This window comes from Trachurus trachurus (assembly GCF_905171665.1).
Source record: "Trachurus trachurus genome assembly, chromosome: 21".
Lineage (NCBI taxonomy): Eukaryota > Metazoa > Chordata > Actinopteri > Carangiformes > Carangidae > Trachurus > Trachurus trachurus.
In genome coordinates this window covers 24161328-24184112 of record NC_139899.1, presented here as the reverse complement: position 1 = coordinate 24184112, position 22785 = coordinate 24161328, and the positions used below count along the sequence as shown (strand labels likewise).

Sequence of the window (22785 nt, the reverse complement as noted above, 5' to 3'; positions counted from 1 at the left end):
TTGCTTTAAGGCAATACACTCCTGCTATGATTGTTGAAAATATTATGGGAATGATTAAATAAACCATTCCTTACCCTGCAGGCAGAATGAGTGGAAGTGAAATAAAATAATAAAACTGTTAATTCAAGGTCCACTTACACTGTCTCATACTGTGGGGGTGTTGCAATTACACGGTCAGCACCTTCTAACCCTGCAGCCTTCATCACTACCCTGTGGTACTGGTTTAAACAATTTAGAGAACACTGTAGCCTACAGTAGGCCTATGTGCTAAAATAGATATTAAATTACAACAAATGCTGCTAAATTAATGCTTTTTACAGTCAAACAAGGTTAGTAGACAGTAAATAGTCTTACTTTATTCACAAATCTTCCTTCATTGAGATTGTTGATATTCATGAGCTCATTAATTTTGATGCATACTATGTTTCATTATTTAAATTTTCATCCCATATTTTATTCTAATCTCTATTTGTCCCAGTTGCTTCTCTCCTACTGAAAGCCTTTAACAAATTAACTGTAAATCCAAGCATCCGATGCTTCTTCTCTGAAATTTAAATAACGTGGAAAATGAATAATGTAGTGTATCCAAAGCCTGCCAAGGTTTAGTGCACCACTCAGACCTCAAATAGGCCGTTCACTGGTGTCAGCATGTTCTCCTATTTTCGTACGATTCCTGTTCGAATATGGACAAAAACAAAACTGTGAATAGAGGAAAATGAAAACAATACAGAGGGCGTTAGTGGCCTCATCCTTCACACACTGTACCTCTGCAATCTCCCCAGAGCTCAGGCGACGTGTCAGCCTGAGGGGACCTCCTGAGCACCCGCACGGCCTGTGGGAGAGAGGGAGAGAGAGACAGGCACGCAGTGAAAGTGGAAGATGGATGTCTGCTGCTGCTGACAAGCTGATGAATAGCCACAGGTCTCGGTGAGTGTTTAGTGCATAGAGAACGTCAGGTGTGAGGAAGGCAGCATCGTCAGTCACTGTGACACGGCCTAAACAGATGTGCAAACACATCAGCATTCAAATGCATCAGCTCCAATTGCCTCTTTCTCAGGATGTCATCATTATACGTTTCAGCTTTGAGCTCAGCGCTTCTTGGGAACTATGACATGTCTAAAAATATACCTGCAGAATATTGTCTCGATTCACCTGCAGGATTTTGACAGGTTTCCCTGGAAATTCATGACATGTATTTTTTATATATTTTTTTTTTACAGTCCTGGGGTAAGAACCAATATGATTCATTCATTATAACTTCTAATAACACAGTGAGAGATTGGACAACATACAGCCACGGTTGCAAAAAGTTTCATTTGTCCTGAGGGTGATATCAAATGCCTGTGAAGTGTCCAGTAAAATGCAGCAATCACCCTCTGGAGACCATAAAAATCCACACTGTATCTCGTAGCAGTGTGTCTGGAGGCTGATCTCTTTTCTCTGGACCAAACTCTAAGATAAACTCAGAGAAAACCAACAGACACTGACACTCAATACATATTGATCTGATATATCTGGTTTGTTTAAACACGTTAGACGCCCCAAAATTAATAAAGAGGACTCACTGAGGCCTCTGAGAGTTCTTCTGAAATGAGAAATGTTTTTTGTGGATATAGAGAAGCTGTGTGTGTGTGTGTGCAGATATCACAGGAAACCTTTTGTCTGGTGCTGTTTTTGATAGTTTACAGTTCCAATGAAGGGAGATCTTAATAACAATAGCATGAAATTATATTTTACACAATACAACTAATAAAGAAATCGTTATCCCAGTTTGTTGTGGAAGAATTTTCTTCTGCCTCATCTGATAACTTTCAAACAAACTCAAACTACAAGTCAGACTTTGCTCCACTTCACAGATTCTCTTGTGACTGAATGGGAGCACATCTCAGTAGGTGTAGGAGTAGGTCATCCAACAATCAAAAGGTAAATGGTTCAATCTCCGATTCCTCTAGTCTGCATGTTGAAGTGTCCTTGGGCGAGATACTGAACCCCAAACTGCCTGTTCCATCAGTGCATGAGTGTGTGTATGTGATGTATCACAGGGTGAATAAGAGTGGTAGAAGAGTGCTTTGTAAGTGCAACCAGGCTCCAAAGAAATGATGGAAAGGCTAAAATCAGAAGAGAGGACTCTGATATTACAGCACAATATGATCCATGGTTGGGGATTTTATATGATATATGGAAAAGTCAAATACAGGTTGTAATAAGTGCTCACATAATCTTTGAATCGAGACATTTTAAGTAGAGTTTGCATTTGGATTTGACATGTACTCTTACAACTCACAATGTGGGAAACTCCATCAAAGTGAAGTGTAGGATCTGGAGCTTGAGCCTTGATGATGACTAAAACGTCGGGATATCTCAGCTGCTGTAGCGTCACTATTGATCAGTCTTCTTAGAAATATATCTCTAGAAATCCTTTGCACTTTAATGAAAGTACCACATCACATGAAAGCAATTCATCATTGGAGAGCTCCTCCAGCTATTGGCGTTTGCTCATGTTGTGTGCTTCAAGTGTGCGGTGAGAATATACAGCCTCTTCAGCACGAGTGGAGTGATTTAATAGAGCTGATAAACAAATAATTGACAGTAAATGTCTTGGTATAATGACTAAGGTCCAAATGCGTGGTTGTTAAATAAGATTAAATGCACATAGAACATGCAATCTTTACCTGAAAGGTCGATTCCATCAGGAACAACAGTCAGTTGTCATTATTTAACAGGGGAACATGGATTTCTGTGAATCCAGCTTGCATTAATTTGGAGAAACATCCATTGTTGTCAGTGAGGTGTTAAACATGGAAGTTGTTCATTGAGAGGTCGGCTCACTCCCCCCTCCCCCACCCCCACCCCCACCCCCACTCCCCGATGGTTTTGCATTTGACATTTTCATGGCACAAATCTGATGGATTTCCTGAATTTTAACTGACCATCTGACGCTGTTCTTCTCGGTATTGACTGAAAGCTTCATTGTATTTCACACAGAGTGAACATATGGATTGTTCGGCTAAGAATGCAAATCAGTCTGATTACTGCCTGAAGAGAAACGAGCTAAAGAAGCTTCACCTCCCTCTAGTAGACCCTCAAAAGTCCATTTATTTAGTTGTTCTGGTCTTTGGGCCGATTTGTCCCAGCATCAGCCTATTGATCAGAAGAAGAATAATATTAATAATAATGGTGTGGGGCTAAATTAAGTACAGAGGAGGGGTCATGTGGGGGTGTGGATAAAAAATGAACACAATGAAAGAGAGGTAGAGGACAGGTGAACTGATGAAGACAGAGTGCAGACTGACATTGCAGAGATAAAATCCCGAAGAGCCCCAAACACAATTATCCATAAAGTGCAAATGGGTTTTTGTTAAGGATACTTGAACGTGAGCAGACCTTGACTTTGTATTAACAACCCGTCTATCTCTTATGCTCATTTTCCACAGGTTAAAGTGCCTTGTCCCTCCCCCTTCCCCTCCGAGAAAAACCCACAAAGAAGCCATGCATCAAAGCTCCCAGGCATGAAAAATGCTCTGCCCCTTTGAAAATCCTCTAAAGTGAAATTGGGATTGAGAGGTTATTTCTGCCTGTGCTCGGAGGCATTAATCAGCCGGCTATGGCTCAACACTGCATGCATCCCAACAACAGCACTTTATCTAAGCAGACCTACGTGACCCTGCGATCGCTGCACACCAAAAAACTTCAGTCTCAAAGTCACTCCTCGGCTCAGACCGAGCCTCGAGGTTGAAGCTGTGAAGACCTGACTTCACCTCTGAGGACCTCACCACAATATATATATATTTTTTCTTTCTGAAAGTATTTGACATGCTCGTCCTCTTTGAAAAACAAAAATTCAGACAGCGGGTTCCGTGATGACAGCTCGCTCTCACCGACGTCAGTATGAGTGGGGTCACTTTTAGGGCTGGTGCCATTTTCCAGCCATTTCTCATAATAAAACCATCAGTGTCAGATCTGCTGAGTGCTGCTCATGGTCCATTTGTTTCCTTTCAGAGATGCAGAACTGAGAGAAATGTCAAAACAAACAAGCACAAAAACTGCTTTCACCAGGACTGCCCGTCAGCCGAGCCGCCCCACAAGGTCAACTTCTATTTATTCCATTGTGCCAACACAGAAGCCTGGTGCTGCTGTTACATGGCTCTCACATTCAGTGCCGTGTCAGTGAGCATGATAATCTGTGGCGAAGGTAACAGTAAACAGTGAAGTTACAGTGTTTTCTGACTCTCACCACAGTAGGAGTCTCTCTGATGACAACACAAGGCAGTAACAGGTGTTATTACACATTATGACCTTTTTTTCACCCTCCATGTGTTGATTAATAACCACAAAAATCCCATCCTATTGCTGTTGAGTTTCAGTAATTCAGTGGTTTTTCTCATAAACCAACTCATGGGCTGGGCTGCAAAGTCATTTGCAAGTGAGCTGTCAGGTTATTTGCAAACACAACACACAATTTCGATGAAACAACTTTTCAAAAGGTTTTAGTAGCCTACAAAATAGCTGTTTGCAAACTGGTCTTATTTGATTTCTGTATTGTTACAGATTTGGATCTGGGCTCCGACCATTTTTCAGATTTTCAAGTGGGCCTTTAATTTGAAAAGGTTGGGACCACTTCCCTAATTGATTAACAAGGCTAAAAGTGGTGTCATCTGCATACAGCCTGATTAGAAACCTTAGAAATAGAGGAGAGCCTTAAGTTGTATCTAATGAACATCAGGGGGCGACTCCACTTTGTAGAAAAGCCTGTCCGACTGTATTCATCTCATGTTCCGTGGTAACCAGGATGTCACTTCTAATTGTCTCAACTTCTGCTTAGTATTAAGGATGGGCATGAATTTTCGAATATTCAAATAGTCATAAGTAATTTTAGAAAATTGAATCGTTTATGAGAATACTGTCTTTTCTGAAAAAATGTAAATGTCTCCTTGTTTTTACTGGAGCAGAAAAGGGAGAAACATGGAAAGATTACTACAGATGAGAAGCGGTACAAGAGAATATTCACGTATGCCAGGAGAGGAGACTTTAATGTTACCTCTGTCATGAGAAATGGTCAAATTGCCAAATTGTTCTCGGTCATTATTGGATGGTGCTTTTTCTTGAAATGCCCATCCCTACTTAGGACTGTGTTAGACAGCGTTTAGTGACAGTGCTATGTAGAACAATCCTTGAAGCGGGTGAAGTAGGTGGGGTCACATAAGGTGAATAAATGTCTATTGGAAGATTTTGGAAGATTCTCCTACTCCTCAGTCCATTTCTTTCCTCAGTAAATGTTTTTTTTGTGAGTTTATGGTTTAAAGTATTCTACAACACAACATGAGGTTTATTTTTTAATAACAGTCCTGTTTAGTAGACCCAGGTGTGTACACAAGGTATAAAACAAGTGAAAAATGTTCTGGAAATGTTTGACTTTATTTATTTTTTGATCTCGCAAGGTCCGTACTGCAATGGGCAAAACTGTACATATGGCTGGGCACAGAAAAAATCAACAAAGGCAACAATGACTTCTTGGCTTTGAGTGTGACGATTCCCCACACAACATGGATTCCTTTGGGATAAGACAGAGGTGGTCTTTCTATTATTCAACAAACATGACATGTCACTGTGGAGGTTTCTAAAGAAAACAAACAGACGTAGTAATCAAAGGTAATTATTTCCCCCCCTTTGCGAAGGGGAATGAACACCTAATTACGGTGATATGCCAACATCAAACTGTATAAAGAACTCGTTTTTAAAATTATTTTGCATATCATGAGTCACACTGAACATTGAACACATACAAGTGTTTGGTGCCAGCCAGAACATTTCAGACAGTTTTACTTGGAATAAATCCACTAAGAATGACAAGGTTTATGCATCTGACAAGAAATGGTTCAGTAACATCAACTGACATAACGTCTTATTCAATACGTGATATTCCGATATAGCACAGAAAAAGGACAAGTCAATATTTTACTTGTTGGGATACAAATAACATTTCATTTTGGTGACCTAGGGGCTCAAAATGATTCAGCTGGAATGCAAAATTACAAACAAACTAGTTCCCTTTAATTGTGTTTCGCTATCCCTGAGAACCGTATTCATGATGAAAGAAACCAAAGTCTTGAATAACAAGTTCAGCTACAGATAAGCCTTTAAATATTTATGGCGACCGAAGTGTGGGAGCTGAAAACACAGAGCATAAAAAAGGAAAAAAAAAATAGCCACAGTGGTAATAACGATGTCTGTGAATCGATGATGATGTTATGCTAAGAGAGGCGGGAAGGGAGTCTGGAGACTTCACTCATTTAATGCTTAATTATGTCTTGGATGTAAGTGTGAAGTCATCCCTTTGAATGTGATGGAGGGCACGGGAGAGCTGTGTCCAGTCTGACTGAGGCCGAGGCGTTGGCACACATGCAGATGGAGATTAGGGCAAAATTGGCCTAAGTGCTGCCACTTTGCTTTTGGTTGCTTGGTGTTGTATTATTTTTTATTTTTTATTTATTTTTTTAGCAGAGAGTGGTGGAAATGTGTGGCTATAAAACAGACTGTAAACTTAAAAAAACAACAAAACCCTGAATGCCCGAAGTGTAAACCAGAGGTCTGAATTATTCCAACATCTCCCCCCGAACGATGCATGAGTGCAGGCTGCTGGGTGATTACAGCAACGGAAGGAGGGAAGATTTATGTTTTGTACGTTTTTATGATCAACATGCAATATAGATGAGCCTCTCCCATGTTTGTGTAAATGAGTGTGATGAAATCCCAGTGAACAACAGAGGAGGAAGAGGAAGAAGAAGAAGGGGTGAAATGTCACAACAGCTCTGAGTGTTGTCAATATTTGTACAAAGCATGAAAATATCAAGGGCAATGCGCTGTAATATTTGGCATTTCATGTTTTTTTTCCTTCACTTTTCATGTACGCTGCTCCATCACTTATCTGAGGGAACTGCTACGGCACCGGGCCTCTGATTACCCTCCACTTATCATTTCACAATTTCTGCAATTCCAGCAACTTTTCTCTTTTTAATATCTGTAAGGCCACAAATTTGAGCAAGAAAAAAAAGAAAAGAAAAAGAGGAAATTATATCTAAAAGCAAAATTAATCATGAAAGCTCTGAACCAAACACACAATATTGACCCTTTGTTCATGATATCACCTTCCTCACGTCGCTACAGTACATGATTACCATACAGTAGCTCGCCTCGCAGCTTTGGGGCCGTTTGTGTTAAACACACTTATCTCCCCCAGCTGATCTGTGAGGATAACAAAGCAATATTCTGCATGGATGGCTGTGAACTCGAGACGTGAAGATCCTGTACAACAACAAAAAAATTAAAAACAAGTGTATGACAGTAATCAGCATGTGTGTGTCTTCTAGAGGCAGAGCAGAGGACGATGTGACTTGATTAGGACCCCCTGTAAAGTGACGGACAGTGTGGCCTCCACCTTTAACTACTGATGATGACCACCACTATCCGCTATGGGTCAGTCAGTTTGTCACAAATACCCCCGCAGGGCTAAGCAGGGGTCAGTATTGCATAGATACTGTATAGGGTGTAGCTTTTTCACATATGCAGTCACAGTGTTTGGGCAAAAAAAAAAAGAAAAGAAAAAAGAAAAGAAAAAAGAAAAATGAAATCACTTTTTTTTTTTTTTGTCTGTGTCTTTTCTGCCCGTCAGAATATCCATGAAAAAAAACAGAAGTCTCAAGTGGTCGGTCTGACTGTAGGTACTCTGTTGGTATTATTACAAACGTGATCACCACGGTATAAAAAATAGCCTTTCGTTGAGGTCATCAAGTCTCCCACGTCAGTGCGGATAGGGCCCTTGCCAGGGTCAAGGGTCACAGTGCAATGACAAAACTGTGCAGTGCAACACCCTCCCCCTCCCCCCAAATCCCACTTCCCACCCCCTCCTCCCTCCCTCCCTCCCTCCCCGCACACGGGCCCTCAGAGCTCCTCCTTCCTCTTGACGACCTTCTCCTGGTCACGTCCTCGTAGGCTGCGCATGAATCCTATGAAGCCGGCCTCCTGTGGAGAGAGGGGACAGTTGGTGAGTCACTAAGTGATCGTTTCACAACTCGAAGCAGATTATTAGTTGTGAAATGACCTTTTCTGATCCCATATAAATCGAGAGTCCTGTCACTGAACGTTATTTCAACTTGACCTGACAGGATGGAGATAAAAAAAAATAAAATACAAAGACAGAATCTAAATGTTGTCAAGTTCAAGGTCAATCTGTTTAGGTGAATCCAAAAAAATCAACATCTACCTGTAGTATTCTCTGCAAACATTTCTCAAATAATTCACCTCAGGTATGTTGTGTTGTGTGCATGAACAATTTTGAACAATTATTAAATACGTTTTGCCATTAATACTTTACTCAATTTAATATTTTTGTCAATTTGTGGTGATTTGGTCGACAAAAGAAAACGCCTAAGGCTCCATCCCAGGAGGATTGGAAATATTTCCCTACAACATGAGATACCACCACTATACAATAATATCTTGCAAATCAGCAATAACAATGTAACATTGGCAACTGTAATAATCTTAAAATCCTTATATATGGTGAATTAATGCATCTCTTTCTGGTGAATCCAGTGTATTCTGTGAAATATATCATACCCCTTTGTTTGTAGTGTGGTGAGGGAAAAAGAAAGAAAGGGAATTGGGCCGAAGTGTGAAAATGAGAAGCAAACACATTAGAGATCATTTTTAACACAGGAAAAAGAAACAGCAATAACTAGTTTAAGATTCAGGCTGTGAGTGTGTGTGGTCTCTGAGGCTGCAGGTCAGAGATGCAGACGGCTACAACTTACCCCACGATCTCCGCTGTATCTTTCCACAAACTTGCCGTAGTTGTAGTAGTTGAAAGTCGGGTAGCCCTCCACCCCTTCCTGCTTACAGAGGTCGTGGTTCTGTCCTTTCGTACAGTCCACGGCGGCGTACACAATCTGAAGAGGAACAGAGAGTGAGGGATTTATCGACCTTATTATTAACCTAATGTAATGGATAGAATTTCAAGGCATCAAAGGAACTCGTTTCAAACACGTCTTACATGTTAACAGGATGCACTGTACTAAAACTACCTACAAAGACTTCTTTAATCCATGTCTGAGGAAAGGTTACCCAGTGAAAACTTTTTTTAACACCATTTCCTGGTGTTAAAAATAGTTAGTTATTTTATCTGATAGTAAAAACGAGTCTAACCTTGATGAGGTTTAATGTGACTTCTCATTTGTCTTGCCAGTGGATATAAAAGCTGACACCATCTGCAGCATCTTTTTGCCTCTTAAACCTTTTTGAAAGCGAGTTTATTTAAGATTTGGCTCCCGTTCTATCATTAGATGTCCCTGTTTTATTGTTCTATAAAAATGATTTTAATTCGCATCCAACATTTTTTATTGTTCCTGTTCAATTACTTATTATTTCTGCGTCTCTGAAGCACTCTCTATATTTTTTAGGGCAAATAAACTTTATTATAATTGTAGATCAATACTATTAAAAAGTACACACAGGGTGGACAAGAGGATTTAATAGAGGACTCAATATTTATCCACTTAAAATTGGTATTTACAACAAGAGCTCAGGTGTATTTAGCTGCTGGCCCTGACCGGGCTCATGCAGATCTAGACCACTACTCTCTTTCCAGGTTACAACAAATGACTGATGTATCGCTCTTCAGCCAAAACGTTTGGAGTGGGAGGTGGAGAGAGGGAAAGAGAGAGAGAGAATAATAAAAAAAAAAGATCCCACAACAGTCACTCCTACATAAAAACAACAAGGGAGATTTATGTTGCGAAGCCGTTGCATCGATTAGTGACAAGCCACCCAATGAGGCGTAAATGCCGCCTCACTGATACATGGCTCACTCAGCGTGTCCTTTTGGACAGCTGAAATGTCACCCTCTCTCAGGGTGCTGAACGCCGCACATTGAACTTGTCAACATCAAATAATCGCTGGCCGTCCATCTGTCTGCTTGAGCCGAATGCGGAAATGACAGATCTGCTGCGGAAGGAAAACGCCTCAGACACTTTTCCCCTGCATGCTTCACCGTCGAGCGACTCTCAGAAACTTCTTGTCCTAATTACAAAATACAAGTGCCACTGGATTCCCCCCCCCCCCCCCCCCCGCTATGCAAAATACAAATACTCAAATGTTGAGGATCTGCATAAGCACCAACATACAGTTAGATGAGTGCACTTCGCCTGCATCAGCAGCACAGACAGAGGGAGCAGAGACTTGAGTCTACTACACACCAGTGGGCAACCCAGAGCCTATAAAGGGATAATCTTCTATGGTCTGTTAACCAAGTGTCTTAAACTCGATGTGCCCCCACAACAAGAGGATTTCACACACATGCTGCAAGCTGTGTTTAATCAGCTGAACTGATGTGTTTCAACCTTTGAATAAGCAAATTAATAGTCAACAAAAACCTATCTGACACAATCCTTCTTAAAATCGTTCTATTCTTAGTTCACGAAAAGATACAGTACAGTGCAGGCTACAACAGGGAAAGTCTTTTAATATTCGACATTCTCCAAGTTACGACAGTTTGAAATACACGGAGTGCTTTAAGTAGCAACAGGGGACATAATGTAACTACAGATCCATCCGACTGCTCGTCCCCGGGTAATCAATCGGAGCTGCTGTGAATTGACAGAACAAAATGAAGTCGTAGAGACGTTGTTCTTCAAAGTCTGCAGCCGTTTTCCATTATTGATCCATCTTCACAGTGACACAGGACCACACATCACCAATCCAATCCACCGGAAACATTTCTGAGGAGCTGCATATTACCAGTCCACTTGGCCTCGATCCATCAGCGTCGCACAGAAGAGCAGAGCGGTAATCAAACCACAGTGATTCTCACCAACACTCATATCAAGAGCATTTACTTTATTATTAAAAGACTATTTTTAAGAAGTATTACAAATCCAGCTTTACTCATATCCTTGTTTACTGGTGGAACAGTTGGACACCATTGTTACAACCACTGCCCACAGTGCTGAGCTGTGAAGTAGTTTGCATTAGGGAATCACCAGAGGCCCTGCGATACGATATCATCACGATACCTGTGTCTCGTTACGATATTATTGTGATATTAAAAATATTGCAATATGCTGCGATATTGTGGTTTATTAGATTTTTTTCAGCTGCAAATGACTCCGACTGTCTCCAAATGAAAACTTTAACAAGTATATCGATAAAATTTGTTTTATTATTGTTGTATGATTACTTTGTTGTGGGTGGGTGATTTTAAATTTTAAAATCCAATTTTATTTCTCAGGTGGTTTTATTATGTGGTTTTATGTTATTATGTATTTGACCTGTTTTATTTCAGTTGTACAGCACCTTGTAACTTGTTTTTGAAAGGTGCTGTATAAATAAAGTTATTATTATTAGAAAATATCGTGATACTATTCTGTATCGATTTCCCCCCCCATCCATAGTTTACATAGTAGCCAAAACTGGTCGCCACAACTTCTGCATACATCGCATAACGCACAGGCTCCAGACATAATAATTGGAAAAGTAAAATGTAAATTGCACATATTTTCTTTTATTTTTCATTTTATCACAGTTGTGTTTGAGAAGCCAGCAGGAAGTCAGCCAGCTCAGCCGACAGATTCTTGGACATGGACACTCTCACCCAGCTCCACAGGGGGAAAGCGCCAAACTTCCATGCTCTAAAGTTGAAACTCTACTTTGCACCAGATCAACAGAGGCCTCAGTCATTCATTTCCCTGAATGTTCCAGTAATTAGTTAAGTGTGCACTCTGTACATGCAGCATGTACTGTATGAATACAATAGATAACTGTTAGACATTCATAATCGCTCTGACCAATGTGCACCTTTAATGCTGCTATTATTGATTGGAATTTGGGAAACAGAAGAAAAAACACAAACCCTTTGCAGAGCTCCCCTTGCTGTCAGCCAACACAGAATGTGGAGTTTTAATTGTTTGTGTCTTCAAAGCCGGAGCTAAGCTCGTGTTTGTCTTTGGTAAATGAGGCAAGGGCAGCTAATAGACTCTGATCAACACTGGCCTGCTACTATACGCTGTGGCTCGGCTTTATAAATAGAGAGGATTGCCAAGTAAACACTTTCAGAGCCGTCTTGTTCAAACACAACTTCACACCTCCAGTGGCCACTTGAGGGATGATGATAGGGAGGAAATCTTCAGCTTCTGCCTTTATGTAACCTTCGCGTATACGAGAGTCCCCGAGGCTCCGCAGCTTGTGGAGGTTTTACCATATGGATGCTGATCCAAATACCGCTGAGCAGTGAGGCGATGCCAAATATCCTTGAGCTGTTGAGGCCACTAGATACTTGATGTTTAAAAACATTTCTCTTCAAGCAAAGGTAATTTTAAGGTGTCGATAGTAATGTTTCATTTCAGCCATGTTGGTTAATCATCGCTACAAATCAAAGCTTATGTTTGTCTGACTAACCGGTGTTAAACCAGGCCACCGCTGTAAACAAGAGCCTGCCTCTGATTTGCCAGCTTATATAAATGAAGGTCATGAGGATGTGTCTCAGCGTGAAATGAAGGAAATCAACAAAAGGAGTGAACAAGTTCCTAAAGTTGTAGCTGACAGGCAGGACTCAAGACTTACACACAAACATTTCCAGCTCATCTGCCGAACTTTAATTCCACGGAGAGACGTTACAGAGGATTGCCTCAGAAAAATAGATGACTAAGATGTTGAGGACATGTCACTGTTTCGAGCCATCTGACAATGATTTTGAAAAATTCCAAACTAATGAGACAACAACGCTGCCTGAGCGCCACTGGAACATGTGAACTTAACATTAAGCATCTCTATGAGTCAACGATTTGATGTCTTCTTTTTTTTTTTTTTTTTTTTTTAAAGGTGAGTGTCACTTTGAGATGATAAATTATAGCTCACAGTATCGCCAGACACGCACCCACATTTATTTTTTTTATCTCACTGTGTGTGTGTGTGGATGAGTCACACAGTTAAGGAGGTTTGGAAGTATGGAGTCCTGCAGTCAGAGGGTATTAACAGGGAAGATCGGGAGTGGGAGGTGTCGGGACAGAAGAAGTCCTCGGGGAAAAAGGAATGAGAGGGAGGAGAGATGATGGAGGGTGAGGATGAGTGCGTGTCCTGTTGTGACTTCATGAACATCCAGTAACCCCCGAGACCTTAGTGTGCCGAGGAATTGAGGACAGTGTGTTGGCTTTGGGTAGATGGTGAGATTCCTCGCTGTCACATTATGAAGACACAGACCAGGGATGAGGCGGAGACGGTTTGAGAGTTTTCAAGATGTCGCTGTGCTGCTAAGATCTTATTAGACAGTCTGAGTATGACAAATGGGAGTACAATCACTCTGCAGGCTGTCATGCTAATTTCAGATCATCTATTTTTATGAAAAATAAGACATCTATTGAGCCGTCGGGGAAAAAAAAAAAAAAAGAAAGTCTGGTGCAGGATTAAAAAATGACAGCGTTAATATTAAGCGTATTGTAAACAAAGAATAACAATATGCAGTGCAATTAAGCTCTATGCAGACAGATTTAAAAGCCTGATTCCCCGTCTCATGCAGAGACATGTGAGAAGTTTGATAGTGAGTCAACTACACACTAACAGTACCGTGCAATGGTTTTAGGTAATTTAGATGTTGTAACGTCATCGGGGCAGCGTCTGATCGCTCCTAAATTCATCCTGCACCATGACCACAAACCAAAACATACAGCCTTCCTTGGGTAATAAAGAACTGTCGTCAGCGATCGAAACAAATGCTGGCAGTTTCTCACCTCTTCCAGGATTTGTGCTCTATGAAGTCATAATACGCAACAACTAGATGAGGTTATATATTTTGTCAGTGTTGCGCTCCGTGTGCCAGAAGCAGTAAATTTGACATTTTTAGGATACCGGAGGTCAAAACTCAAAAGTCTCCTGCAGATAATTCAGCTCCTGATAAAAACTTCCTGAACGACTGACAGTGAAGGCATCTTAGCCTGGAGAAGCTGACTGCAGCTGCAGTGACAGATGTGGTGGTGAAGATAACAACACCCGTGATCCCACAGTGTCATTAAAGTGTGCCTGTTGTTATTTGTCTTGATTGAGGTGAATCATAGCAGCCAGAAATGAAATTAAACTGTATATTATCTACACTGGGCTCAACACAGACACACACACAAGCAATCCATGACAGGAAACTTGCATTGTTATTCTATGAGTCACACAATTGTTGCTTATAGTAAATATATGAATTCAACTGCAGCACAAACCTTGCGGTCTTCTTTGAAGAGCTCCGCCGCCGTGGTGAAGTGGGGGACAGCGTTTTTACAATGTGGACACCCTGAAAGAGGACGGACACACAGATGGGACGTTATTACAGCAAAGCTCATCATTACACATTTACACCGCAACATCCAGCCTCACCTCCTATACGACACCACAGCGGGGCAATAATGCCACACAAATATGATGCTACTAAAACGCACACAATCAGGAGGTACAACAAAATCACTTTAATCCGTGTTCATAAAGCACGTGACCCTGTCACAATCCTGCAGTTATTTAGAGCTTCACGCCACATTAGAGATGGTTCACTTGTGTGTTATGAGAGACTGTAAATCTCTTTATTGCTGCCATAAACACAACCTCCCTGGAGCTCCCTCTGCTCCAGCAGCCATCCATTTACAGTATGTCAATACTTACACAAATACACCTCCAGGTGCCACCGCTACACATCATGTTTACAGACAGGAGCTTGTATGGCTACGTTCTTATCTGCGAGGGAAGATTTTCAGATTCTGTCTGAATCTCGCCAAGGTGGGACACTTGTCGTGTTTTTTTGCATGGTACTTGCAATCAAGCAGAGTGATTGCTGTTATGACATCTTTTTCCTTTGATTTTCTGTTTGTCTTGCTCCTTTTTTGTTGCTAATGTCAAGTACCCCATTTTTCTGCTCTGGTGCAATCAAAGTGTTGTTACCGCTGTTGGAAACTGAATTCTTCTGCCATAAAAAAAAAGGTGAAAAACACAAGTGACAAGAAAATTTTCCACAACAAAACCCCCCAAAAAAACCAACAACACTTTGTCACTGGGTGACCAGATGAGGATTAAATGACTCATCAGTCGGCCCATAACAAAGAGGCACAAATGTTTAAGAGGGTATAGCCAGGCCACTAGTCTTGTTTTTCCCAGCAGCCTGTAACAGTTTCCTGGTGCTGAGAGTTGTTGTGGATTGACTGTCGGCACAAAGCTGATTGTTAAGATAATCAGTGCAGGCTGGTTGGATGGAAACACACTGGTTAATAGGATGAAAATACAAATGCTGGTCAAATGCCCTGAAGGTGTTATTGACTCATCGAACCGCTTTCTAACGTACAAGACGCGGCCAAGAACATGTGGCTAAACGTTTACAACACTACTGTAATGTTGACCATGGGCATTAATCTGCTCCTGAAATAGCCATGGATTTACTCACATTAAACCATAAAAGCACAAAACTGGAGAGTGTTTTCTGCATCAGGCCACTATCTGTTGAAACAGGAGATAAACTGCCACCACAAAGTTGGAAAACAACTGCGATTTTAGTATCTCAAACTAGCTTTAGCATACTTACTGAACAGCAAAACAGGCTATTCAAGATACATGCTTTTTACATTAAAAAATAATGTACTAAACACAATACACTCAGTTACCAGCTGTTAATGTTGCCCCCCCCCTCCCCCCAAACTAAGATCTCCAAATTTGTTCCCATGAAACATTAATGTTAATCCCACTCTAAAAGGATTTGACAGGCCACAGTGGCACTGACCGACGGTGGCCACGGCTATAATGAGTGTACATGCCCACGAGCGTTCACATAGTCACGCACATACATAACTCTACCTTCAGCTCAATTATACATCAACTCTGCATCTGTCCATTTATCTTCCTTTCCAGAGCTACAGCTCTCTGAGCGGCATTCAGCACAGCTCACAAAAGCCATTTTCCTGCTGTAGTACCATTTCAGCTGCAATATTCAACGGCCTTTAAACCTTTAAAGGTTCTGTCACCATTGTGAGACCGTTATATCAACAACAAAAAGGAAAAACAGAGCAGATGTACTGTATATACTGTAGTTGGACAGCAGACAAATCAGTGTCCAACCAACCGGTGGGATGAGAGCAGATACCTGATGGATGAACTCTGTAGGTGAATATTTCAGCTTTGACATCTCACATACTTCCTGGCATACAAGCAAGGTTTATTTAAAAAGGTTTGTAAGAAAAAGTAGGTCTGCAGCTGATAATGAGACCTTCCTCTCCTCTGCCCACACAGACACTTTCACTTTGTCTTTCTCATAATTACCGACAGAGGCAGAGACTGAGATGGAGGGAACAGCAGACAAAGTAATGTAGCAGCCTTGATCCTCTGCAAATGACAGAAATTGGCAAAAGAAATGTAAAAACACCTAGAAAATAAAGGCATGGAAATGTTTTGTTTGGATCTAAGCATTACAAATACCTACTCATGGTTACAAATGTGTATTGAGGGACTATTAACTTAGTATTGCCAGAGGGAAAGAGCCAAAAAGAGAGTGAAAACATGACATCATGTAGTGTAAGTTTGGTTTCAGTTATGCTGATTTAAGACTTAAAACCAATAACACCCCCCTAACTCTGTAAAAAAAAAAAAGAAGATTTTTCTGTCTGAAGTATGAGCTCGATGACGCTTGCTAAATCTTGACATCTTAGCGAGCGGCTGTAAATCCAGCAAATGCTCTATTAAACGCAAGCTGATACAGTGAGGGTGCAGATGGGGAGGGCGGGGTGGAGGGGCAGCAGGTTGTTGCTGCCTGATGTGCATCTGGAGCGTCTCTTTGTAGAGGGAAGCTCCGACGGGACCGCGCCGTGACCGCCGTGCCCCGTCTGGCTTTGAAGCCCTCGTCAGACTCACAGGGCAGAAACACAGGGACAGAGGTGCATGTGTGTGTCTGTGTGTGTACTGATAATTAAGCTGCTCTGTATTCCTTCTGCATCTGTGTGTGTGTGTGTGTTGTGTTTCAGGTGAAGGTCCCGACATTTTGAAACTCATTTCAATGTCAGAGAGTTGCCTCTCACTTCATGGAGAAGTCAAATACCATGAGTTAGTTAGAGCGAAGGCTATTTTCTCAAACCTGAGGTTGGACTTGTGTGAGCCACATGTGCCCAGTCAAACAGGTCAAACAGATGAGTTCTGTTTCTGAGTCTGTGAATTGTTTGTTGGTGGCGAACTTTAAAGGAGCTACTTGTGGATATCAAAGAGTGACAAGATGGACCAAGATGGCCTAGCTGGTTAGCGTGATCATTTTAATAGAAGCAGTTTGATACTGAACTTGCAAAGTTTATTCTTGGCTTGGAGGGGACGGCTGTTAATGCTAGGGATGGGTACCGGATTTAGTATGTGAAGTCAAACAGTACCACATTTCAGTACTTGAACGAACCTTCGCATCCGTTGTGTACCGGTACCGAATACTGGTACCGTATCGATTCAAATGTGAAAGGTTCACATCCATAGTTAATGCTAAGGTTGGCTATGTAGCTCTAGCAAAACCTGCAAATACCTTCTTTATATCAGCTTTAATTGAGCGAGTTAGAAGAAAGAAAAAAAAAACACAAATTACATATTGGGAACTCTCATAATTCCTTTGAGTTTGTTATTCATGAGTGAATAAGTGTTTTTCTAAAGAGCTTTGCTTTTGTCTTCACCAACCACTGAGTAAAATGGGGCTAATACAGAGTGAAAACAGCTGCCTGGAAACACTGAAAAGACTGAATCACACAGTAAATAGCCTGTAAAAATAAAAATCACCATTAGAAACTCCTTTGTATCACCTTATTTTACCTATTAAGAGTTCTTATTAGAGGAGCTTTAAAGACTGATGCCAAAGTTTTAACTCGCTAAACTGGCTGACATCTCAACTGCCAGCTGTTGCAGTGACACTGGGCAAAGATTCAGTTTGACAGGTCAGATTGTGCCAGTTCAAACAGCAACATAAAAGTTATTCTGTTGCCAACATTTAGCAGGACAGCTACCTTTCTCAGGAGATTTTTTTTCCAGCAATATAAATCTGCATAATAGAATTTCACATCCATCTTCCCCGAGATACGAGGTGGGAGAGTGACTTCTCTTTTTTTTTAACTTGCACAGATCTATTCTCAGTAATCTGAATCATTCCTCAGTCTCCCCGTGGCTTAGGTGGAGTTTATATACTGTGTGATGAGGAGCTTGGCAAGACGGCTCAGAGTGACGTATGCACACTGGTTAAAACCCAGGATATGATCACACCGAGCCCGACGGAGCAGGGCTGTGATCACACTTGGTTGCAGAAACTTCACACACACTTAATATTTTGATCAAAACAGCGAAATATATGAAATTCTACAGTTTGTGCAAAAACTGTCTCCTGCCAACTACAGATGAGCCTGTCAGGAGTAATAGCAGACCGCTGTAGAGGGTTGTTTAATTGGTATGAATGAGGCTCTTACAGGGAGCGTAGAACATGACCAGGGCATGCTTCTTCTTCTTCAGTGCCTCTCGGAAATCCTCTGATCCAAGATGGCTGACGCTGGAAGGCTTGTCTTCCCAGGACTGCTCGGGTGGAGGAGGTGCCTGGGGACTAGAGACATAAAACAGAGCAAAGTAATAACTATTATATACACAATAAGGAGATTGTGCATATAGAGTAGCCTATACTTGTTTCCAAAAAAGAAAAACGGTCACATGGTGAATACCAGTTATGCAATAATACTCCATACTATATCTATATTAAATGCTGCTGACCTTCCTTTATGGAGCCTGTAATGGCTGCAGCTGGACTGATGTCATTGTAAATCCACTACTTTTCACACTGACCCTTTTCTAAAGTTGAATCTCTTACACTGGGAGGACGTTATGTAAAAAATGTTGCAGCTAATCAGGAACAAAAGCGGATGTTTAAGCTCAGGGACAAGTTAATACAACGCACATGGGGTTGAGTCTGTGTCTAAATGTCTAAAACTCTGCAAAGGCAGCATTTGTTGGACAGAAGTAGAGAAGTGGCTGAGCTGCCTGGTGAAGAGTGTGACTCACTTGTGCATGAACTCGATGATCTTGTCTTTGCTCCGGAGATGTGGCAGCGTATACTTGTCTTCACCTTTCTCGAAATACTTCACCGTTGGGAAGCCAGAGATCTTGAAGCGATCCCCCACAGCCTTGTGCACCGTGGAGTCCACCGCTGCCAGCACACCTGGACTCTGAGAGGTAACAACAACAGCAGATCAGCCGCAAACGTTAGAACTGGTGACTGGTTTCAATGTTGCGGCTGGTGGCAAGACTCCAGACTAACTTTTATTACTAGGAGCACAGCGGCCCTTTACTTAAAATCTTAGGAGTGCAAGCAGAACATTTAGGGCTGCACACTATTAATCGACTTGCAAAGCAAATATTCATATACAGCAGGGAAAATAAGTATTGAACACGTCAGTATTTTGAAAGTAATCCTATCCCCTATCAGTGCAAAGTAATATCAGCTGATTTAGTCCAAATTGACGCCTATGAAAAGGTTTCTCATCACCAAGGTGTCACACCACCAGAGGCATCTCATGGTGGGGAAAAGCAAAGAGCTTCTCCAGACCTTCAGAAACTTATGTTGCAGAACATCCTGATGGTGTCGGTTACAGACGAGTCTGAATGCACCGTTTTATCTGTTAGTGCCGTTACCCAGAAGTGAAAAGAACATTTCACCATAAACTGGACATGACCACGTGTCCCTCACAAGATTTCTGACAGAGTCAAAAGAAAACTAAGAAGAGTTGTCCAAGAGCCGATGACCACTGGCAGAGAGCTCTAGACAGACCTGCAATTAGCAGGTACAGTTAAAAAAAACAACAACAACAACAAAAAACAATGAGTAATGCACTCAACCGCCATGGCCACTATGCATGTTCACCATGCAAGTCTATTGAAAAGTTCAATACTTATTTTCCCTGCTTCATATACTGTATATATGCAACAATAAAGACTGTTGCAACATTAAAGACTGTTACTGGTATTAATGTTGTAGCTGATCAGTGTAAACCATGTGGGACCTTTGAAAAATAATAACTATAAAGGGATCTGTCCAATTAGACTAATAGAGGCCTGAGACTAACCCTTAACATGATACTAATTAACAGCCCGCACTATAAACACAATCCAAGTTCAACCTTTGCAAATGAGCACACTGAGCCTTTTGTGTATTTAAAAATGCTGCATAAAAAAAACACCAGCAGGGAGGTAAGGAGGAGAAAAATAAATGATATTCTAAGCCTTCAGGTCTTGGGGTGAGAGAAGCTCCAGTCAATCCATATTAGATAATGGTCAGCCTTCTCCCATTGACCTCCAGCGCTGGGCACGGAGCCACAAGGAGAAGGTCCAAGCGTCGGGCCGGGGGGACGCTCATGGATGAGATAATTGCTACAGTCACCAGGCTGGAGTTTTATTGGCCCTGCCCCTGGCCGGGGAGTGTTAGATTACCACCGAGGACATAATGGCGGAGAGGAGAGGTGAGGAACACACCCGACTAATCAGAAACACATCGAGAACCGGGCCATTGGACAGACTGACCAGCATGTCGGTTGTGTCGGCCAACAGCCTCCGGGCCAAGGGAGGGATTATTATGATCTGTTAATGAGGCGCCGCTACGCAGTGAAGTCCTGCATGTTCGACGGAGTGTGAAATATGAAAACTGAACAAAACACACGGACCTGAAGTCTTGCACGCTGGGCACACAACAACACAAGCAAAGGTCACAAAACTTACATCTGCTCCCTTGTTGAGTATTTCAGCTGCTTCATCATACTCTGGCTTCATCTTCTTGCAGTGGCCACACCCTGAAGGATTCAGATCATACGTTAGAGACTGGCCTCGCAGATTGCAGACGCTGATATTGACATTGCTATTTGAGAGTAAAAAATGATAACAATGAATCTGACTATCATATTTATTATAATTAAAAACTAATTTGGTAGTATTCTGTCCAACTATTTTTTTTAATTATTTCATTAAACACACATTTTAAAATGGTGAATTTAATTAATAAAAAGAATAAATACACAAAAGTCAACAGATAAAGATGAAAAATGCATTTTGCATATAAAACATTTATATGCTGAAACTTTCATCCTCACAATAGCAGCCTGCTAACCAAAACAGTCACATCAGTCAGTGACAGTAAAAAGGACCGATGAATGAATCACCCCTCAACCTTGTGGAATATGAAAAAAAGCAAATAGCTATGTGCTGCTGAAGAATATATTTTCATAAAAGTAAGGCTAAGAACAGTCCAAGAGCCCTGCAATCTTTGTACAATGTTACATCCACAGAGCTGTCGCACTGAATCCGTGTGTCAACAGCTGTAATTCTCCGGTGTCCTACTGTTTCCCCACCGGTTTGTCTGAGGCTTTGCTGCCGCCACGCTGAGGGTGAAACTGTAACTGAGATGACGAGAGTCTCCCTTCGTTTACCAGGAGAGGTCATTCAGGCCCTGATTGCTGACTACATGTTTTATTCTCAGACATGGGTGTGCGTGTTTGCATCTGAGTAAGCATGTTTAAGACAAACTGAAAGAGACTAAGAGCTGGGTGGGAGGAAGTGACAAGTATAGTAGTGAAAGAAAGAGTGCAAGTAGAGGATGAAGGGAGGAGGGAGGGATGGAGGGGGAAGTGGAGGTGACGAGTCCAGCTGGGCCATATGGTCCAATGTTGTCTTAACGTATGGGTAACACAAATATCTCATAGCGGGTTGTCAGGGTGCCATCGAGGAGTTGGTTCCAATGAAAATGTACTGGTGTGAAAATGGCTTGGATTCAAAAATATGCAAATTCAGACTCGTAAAGAAGTCAGACTTAGAAGAAACCACCACAACATGGTGTAGATGGTGTTAACACACTGCAACAGCACAATGTGGCTACACATAAAAATACATCCCAAGCAGAGACTGAGTACAAAGAGAGTGGAAATCAAAGTGCGTCAGCTCCTGTGAGCTCTAAAGGAAAACTGAAGGTACAATCTACGTCGGCACAATCGAGCCGAAGCAAATCATTTGGAACTTGTTGTGTTCAATTGGAAAAAACAAAAAAAAAACTAAGAAGAAAGAAATTCCTGAAGTGGTCGTGTTTTAGTTGGATTACAGATGTGATGTCGATCCAAACAGTTGAAAAGGCAAAGCTTCAAAGACCTTCACCACAGACTCCTGCTTCTGTGTTATTGCATTTACTGTTTCAATATTTCTTGTCAGCTTTTTGTTAGTTTTATTGCAGAAATAAAAAGGAAAACCTTCCCTTCAGAATCACGACCCAATATTGTTAATTCACGCGAATATTTTTTCTCGATCAATTTATACTGCAATATGTAAAGTGCATTTCATAAAATAATCACTTTGTTTAATTACAAGGGTCAGCTGTAACTATGCTCCGTACTAAGGAAACCAATCTCTTCACAGGGTGTAAAAGCAAAAACTTGTATAATTTTTTTTTTTTCAAAGAGTTTCAGTCTGACATTGACAGTCACTAGATGATGATATGAATTATTCGTATTAAGTCTGCAGCTTGTTCAACTTCAGAGGAAAAATTCAAGGAGAATGAATTTCATTACTTTTCTCTGCACCTCTCCGTTCTTTAATTAAGAAAGAGGGACAGTGTTAACTGTGTTTTTGCTCCGTATAACTCTGTATTATCTGGAGGTAGTGGCGTCTGTTTGTGTGTTTCCATGTGAATGTTTTTGCAACAAATCTGTCTGAGCTCCGAGCATCGTGAACAAACTGTGTTTG

At 41.3% G+C, this 22785-nt stretch overlaps 1 protein-coding gene across 1 annotated transcript in view; it reads right to left on the bottom strand.

Annotated features, from left to right (window-relative positions):
• Positions 1 to 7925: 7925 nt before the first annotated feature.
• pdia5 (protein disulfide isomerase family A, member 5) overlaps positions 7926 to 22785 on the bottom strand; it is a 54670-nt gene continuing 39810 nt past the window's right edge. The window contains exons 12-17 of the mRNA XM_083996363.1: positions 20779 to 20849; positions 19069 to 19232; positions 18486 to 18616; positions 14253 to 14323; positions 8811 to 8945; positions 7926 to 8019 (exon numbers count right to left, since the gene is read on the bottom strand). Of these exons, the coding sequence (XP_083852489.1) occupies positions 7939 to 8019; positions 8811 to 8945; positions 14253 to 14323; positions 18486 to 18616; positions 19069 to 19232; positions 20779 to 20849 (653 nt within the window). The 3' untranslated portion in view covers positions 7926 to 7938. The remainder of the gene's footprint in view (positions 8020 to 8810; positions 8946 to 14252; positions 14324 to 18485; positions 18617 to 19068; positions 19233 to 20778; positions 20850 to 22785) is intronic.